General features: G+C 45.6%; 1 protein-coding gene across 1 annotated transcript in view; it reads left to right on the top strand.

The window, feature by feature from the left end:
- The window catches only part of PACS1 (phosphofurin acidic cluster sorting protein 1), a 177041-nt gene that overhangs the window by 137934 nt on the left and 33105 nt on the right, over positions 1 to 6002 (top strand). The window contains exons 3-4 of the mRNA XM_023518303.1: positions 4894 to 4983; positions 5578 to 5703. Coding sequence (XP_023374071.1) covers positions 4894 to 4983; positions 5578 to 5703 — 216 coding nt within the window. The remainder of the gene's footprint in view (positions 1 to 4893; positions 4984 to 5577; positions 5704 to 6002) is intronic.

The raw sequence follows: 6002 nt of genomic DNA, 5'->3' as shown, positions 1-6002 counted from the left end.
GTCATTGTTGTTTGGCGGGTCCGGGCTGGGGATTCGAACCCGCCACCTTAGGTGTACGTGGCTGGCGCCTTAGCCGGTTGAGCCATAGGCGCCGAGCCTATACCTAGAACTTTTAAGAAGCATTTAAAACCCAATAACCTAATTTTTTCTTTTTTTCTTTTTTTTTATTTTGAGACAATCTTACTTTGTCACCCTCAGTAGAGTGCTATGGCATCATAGCTCACAGCAACCTCAAACTCTTGGGCTCAAGCAATTCTCTTGCCCTAGCCTCCCAAGTAGCTGGGATTACAGATACCCGCCACGCCTGGCTATTTTTAGAGACAGGGGTCTTACTCTAGCTCAGGCTGGTCTCAAACTCACAAGCTCAGGCAATCCATGCACGTCAGCCTACTGGAGTGCTGGGATTACAGGCGTAAGCCACTGCACCCAGCCCCTAAATTGGAGTTTTGAAGAGAGAATTGAGAAGATACTTTGGCTGTTGGCTTAGAGAAGAGGAATCTGGAGGACAGTTAATAGGCCCTGGCAATGACCAAGCAGGAGATGAAAGTGGTGCCAGTAGAGTGAATTGCCGTTTGGTGGCTAGGAATATGTGAGTGAAGCAGATCTGGAGGAAAGATCCAGAATTCAGTTCCTCATATTCTGTTCAAAATGTCTGTTAAACACCCAAGAGGAAATGTTTCGCATCCAGAAAAGTCTAAGGAGAGACATAATTTGGGGAGTCCTCAGAATACCACAGACCACACGATTGGCAGAGATAACCAAGAGTGCAAAGGCCTGGTTATCTCTGCCAATCCTGTGGTCTTCTCCCACCTCAGCCTCCCAGAGCACTAGAATTAAAGGCATGAGCATCTGCATCTGGCCAGGGGAGGATTTTTATTTTTTAAGATGAGAGAAATGGACTTGGCACTTGTAGCTCAGTGAGTAGGGTGCTGGCCACATACACTGTCGCTGGCGGATTCAAGCCCAGCCCAGGCCTGCTAAACAATGACAACTGCAACCAAAAAGCCAGGCGTTGTGGCAGCCACCTGTAGTCCCAGCTTCTCAGGAGGCTGAGGCAAGAGAAACGCTTAAGCCCAAGAGTTTGAGGTTGCTGTGAGCTGTGACACCACAGCACTCTACCGGGGTGACACAGTAAGACTCTATCCCAAAAAAGAAAAAAAAGAGAGAAATAACATCTTCCTAATGGGCAATGATCCAGGTTCGAGAGGAAAGTTGATTATGTGGGTGGAAAGAATGGTTGCAACAGTGTCTTGAGTAGGTGCCAATTAGAACACTGACTGGCTGGGTGCAGGGACACCCAGGTGCATAGCCAGCAGGAAGAGCAGGAATGAGGAGGCACCAGCATAGGTCCACAAGGGAGTTGCTTCAGCTTTCTCATGGAACAGGACCAGGGCTGTGAGCATGAGGAAAAGGAGTGTGAGGTTTTGGAGATCTGAGGGAAGGTATAAAACTGTCATCTGCTAGTTGGGTGGGAAGGTGAGGACACTTGAGAGGATCTAGTATGATTACCAGGCAGCGCAAGGGGTCTGCTTGAGATGGGGCATGAATTTAAAGTCAGACTGGCTAGCCTAAGGACGTTTCTCTCTGGGCATGACCAGCGGGTGCAGCTGGAGTTAGGTTGTAATTTATGAGTGAGATGAACAGCACAAGCAGGATACTGAAGCCAGTGTGAGGGAAAAGGGCAGCAGGGCTGCGGGGGACAGTGATGGCAGCTGGAGATTGCAGGCCCTGGGGGCTTGAAGGATCATCACTGTTGATGAACTCTAGAAGGACCAGGGAGAGGGTGCATGAAATTGAGAGTAGGCATTGCTGGTAATGATCAGCATTGGTGAGTTCCGAATGACGTGGGTGAGTGGCTGAGATGAATGTGAGGAAGAAAGGAAGTAGGGGACCTGGAGGCCAAGATGTTAGAAAGGGCAGATGTTAAAATCACAAAGATTTATGCTCTTTTAGAGTAGGGCTGGGAGAGGAACAATGAGGCAGGCAGGAACTAAAATCAAGAAACGAAGCCAGGCACGGTGGCTCATGCCTGTGATCCTAGCACTCTGGGAGGCCAAGGCAGGAGGATCATTTGAGCTCAGGAATTCGAGACCAGCCTGAGCAAGAGTGTGACCTCATCACTACCAAGAAAAACAGAAAAATCAACCTGACATGGTGGGGTATGCCTGTACTCCCAGCTACTTGGGAGGCTGAGGCAGGAACATACTTGAGCCTAGGAGTTGAGGTTGCTGTGAGCTATGATGACTGGCAATAAAACAAAACCCTGTCTTGGGGGGAGGGGAAAAGGAAATGCAAATTGTAATTGAGGTGATATTCTCCATGTATCCATTAGAATCTGTGAATCAAGGACTCACCGCCCCAAATGTGTGTGTATGTGGAGCAACTAGACCTCACACTGCTTCTGGGCTATGAACCGGGACCAAGGCTTTGGAAATCAGAGAGGCATCTGCCCAAAGACCCAGCAGTTTTACTCCTAGGTAGAAAAAAGCAAAACATGTGTTTGCATAGACTTGCACAAGAATAGTAGTAGCTTTAGCCATAATAACCCAAAACTAAAAATGATCCGATGTAAACACTCAGCAACAGGAGGATGGGTTTTTAAATTGTGATACAGACCAGGTGCAGTGGCTCACTCCTGCAATCTCAGCACTCTAAAAGCCAAAGGCAGGAGGATCAGTTGAGTTCAGGAGTTCAAGACCAGCCTAAGCAAGAGTGAGACCCCCCCCTAAAAAGTGTGTGTGGTACAGATTTAGGGTTCCTTATTTGAAATCCTTAAGACCAAAAGTGTTTTAGATTTCAGATTTTTTGAGATATTAGAGTGTTTGCATATGAATAGTGAGATATTTGGGGGGTATGACCCAAGTCTAAACATGAAATTCATTTATGTTTTACATATACCTTACGTACATGACCTAATTTTGTTCAATATGTTTAATAATTTTGTATATGAAACAATTTTGACTGCAACCTGTCAGACAAGGTCAGGTGCGAAATTTTCCACTTTCAGCTTCATGTCGACAATCAGTTTTAAATTTGGAACATTTCCAATTTCCAGATTAGGAGTCCTCCACCTGCAGATTCATAGAATAGAGGCCTACTCAGAAGTAAAAGGGAGCTAACTGTTAATAAACACAACAACCTCTGTGAGCCTCAGACAGTTAAGTTGAGCAAAAGAAGCTGACAGAACAGCACCTGCTGCGTGAGGCTGAGTATGTGGGACTTCAGAGCAGGCAACTGTAATCTGCAGGGACAGAAATGAGGACAATGCTTACCTGGGAGGACCACCAGGGTGCTTCCCCAGGCACCCAGTGCTTTTGTGTGTGTGTGTGTGTGTGTGTGTGTGAAACAAGCCTCACTTTGTTGCCCTCAGTAGAGCTCTGTGGTGTCATAGTTCACAGTAACCTCAAAATCTTGGGCTCAAGGGATCCTCTTGCCTCACCCTGCCTAGTAGCTGGGACTAAGATGCCCACCACAATACCTGGCTACTTTTTCTATTTTTAGTAGAGACATTGTCTGGCTGTTGCTCAGGCTGGTCTTGAACTCCTGTCTCAAGCAATCCACCCACCTCAGCCTCTTTTAGAGTGTGCTAGGATTACAGGTGTGAGCCACTGTGCCTGGTTACTGCACTGTATTTAAATTAAACCTCAATTTTTAAAAAGTACTTGATACATATTTACTGACATTCTCAGGCTCTCCTGCTATTCTTATTTGCAGCTTAAAAATAGTTTAACCCACCTTTATTTTTTTAGGGCTGGATTTGTTTTCATTATACTGTGATTACTTCCGCAGAAATTTTCTGAGTTTAGTAATGCAGCCTGTGACTAGGAGCAGGTGCACCATTCGTGCTCGCCCCCCTCAATCTAACCCTAGGTTTACTCCTGTTGGACCAACTCCCACCCAAACAGTGAGCTGTACACACTGTGTTCGTGTCATTCTGCATAGATGTGTCACGCACAAGTGTGACTATGCCTTCTGAAGTGCCTGTACATATGTATCCTGTTCATCAACCAGTGATTTTTTTTTTTTTTTGAGACAGAGTCTCACTTTATCCCTCTCAGTAGAGTGCTGTGGCAGCATAGCACACAGCAACATCAAAGTCTTGGGCTCAAGTCATCCTCCTACAATGTTGTCTGGCTGTTGCTTAGGCTGATCTTGAACTCCTGGCTCAAGCAATGCACCCGCCTCAGCCTCCTAGAGTGCTAGGATTACAGGCATTAGCCATCATACCCAGCCTCACATATTTTTAATTTCAATTTACAAATATTGTGATAATATTTATTGTGCAGCTCTTTCATGCTCTTCCACAGAGCCGCTGTGTTTGTGGCATGGAGCCTTAGATTCAGAAGAGCTGACACAGGGATAGTACAACTAGATCAGGGAGAGACAGAGACCCAAGTACCAGGGTCACACACACCTGGGTCATTCTGTGAAAACCCTTTATAAGCCCTACATCATAATACATATAAAATCACACCTCACGTGGAAGCTTAGTCAGATAAGTATAGCAGAGACTGATGAAATGTTTGAATCAGTAAGAATGTTTGTAGGAGCCAGGTGCTGTGGTACATGCCTGTAATCCTAGCACTTGGGAGGCTGAGGTGGGTAGATTGCTTGAGCCCATGAGTTCAGGACTAGCCTGAGCAATACCATGACTCTGTCTCTAGTAAAAATGGAAAACTGAGGCAAGAGGATCTCTTGAGCCCAAGAGTTTGAGATTACTGTGAGATTTGAAGCCATGGCATTCTACCGAGGGCAACAAAGTGAGACTCTCTCTAAAAAAAAAAAAAAAAAGAAAAGAAAATGTTAGTAAGTTTAGAAATTGTTTGCAAACATAGTGTTTCTTTTGGTCTGTTTTTGGTGACATAACTGACAGCCTTTTTTTCTTGGCTTCAGGGTTCTAAAAGGATTCTTCGTTCCAATGAGATTATCCTTCCAGCTAGTGGACTGGTGGAAACGGAACTCCAGCTAACCTTCTCCCTTCAGGTGAGACTCTGCTGAATCTTAGGGCCCTAATATGCCACATCCAGTCTGGCCCCAAACAATTCTCAAACCCAGAGTCCATTTTGTCTGAGAGCAGCCATTGCCCAAAAATGGAAATGAGTGGGAATAAATAAAAGTCCCTTAGAGGTTTATGGCTAGGCCAGAGGGCCAGAGCAGTCCCTTAGCCAGCCAGCCTTTCCCTTGCCTTTGGTAAGCTCTTGGCCATCTTTTGGGCCTTCACCTGTCCTTAGTAATCCACACTCTCATTTCACACGCACATTGCCATCTCCACCTTAGCTCTCCTGGTATATCACTCTGTCATTGTAATCCCAGTAGCCCACTTGAAACGCACAGAGAAAATGCTTAGTCAGATAGCAAGAAAAGAGGCAATCTTCTGAATATGGGTGGACACCAGAACTTAGATGGGAAGCCAGACAGCATATAGCATCCACTTCTTCAGCCTCACACCCTGACTACCCCCTTTTACAGACAGGAAAAATTGAAGCACAGAAATAGTGTATGTAAAATTCAGGAGGACCAGAACCCACCAAGACCCACCACTTGCTTATTAACCATACTTTATTTTGTATTTGATAGTACCCTCATTTCCTTAAGCGAGATGCCAACAAGCTGCAGATCATGTTGCAAAGGAGAAAGCGTTACAAGAACCGGACCATCTTGGGCTATAAGACCTTGGCTGTGGGACTCATCAACATGGCAGAGGTGAGAGGGACAGTCTCCAAACTGCCTGCTTTTAAGTCAGAGCGCACAGGAGACACTCAGTCCAGCCATTTGAGGCCAGCAGTCTTCCTACCCTGCTGGCGAGGTGCTTAAATTTACTTTGCAAGTTAATTATTTCATTGGAAATTTAGGATATACCTCTTTTCTTTTCTTTTTTTTTTTTGTTTTTTTTGTTTTTTTTTGAGACAGTCTCAAGCTCCTGGGCTTAAGCCATTCTCTTGCCTCAGCCTCCCAAGTAGCTGGGACTACAGGCACCCACCACAATGCCCAGCTTTTTTTTG

Source organism: Otolemur garnettii, unplaced genomic scaffold (genome assembly GCF_000181295.1).
Source record: "Otolemur garnettii isolate 467f Iridium unplaced genomic scaffold, OtoGar3 scaffold00134, whole genome shotgun sequence".
NCBI lineage: Eukaryota > Metazoa > Chordata > Mammalia > Primates > Galagidae > Otolemur > Otolemur garnettii.
Note: the sequence above shows the minus strand (reverse complement) of the source record. Positions and strands in the feature narration are given on the sequence as shown.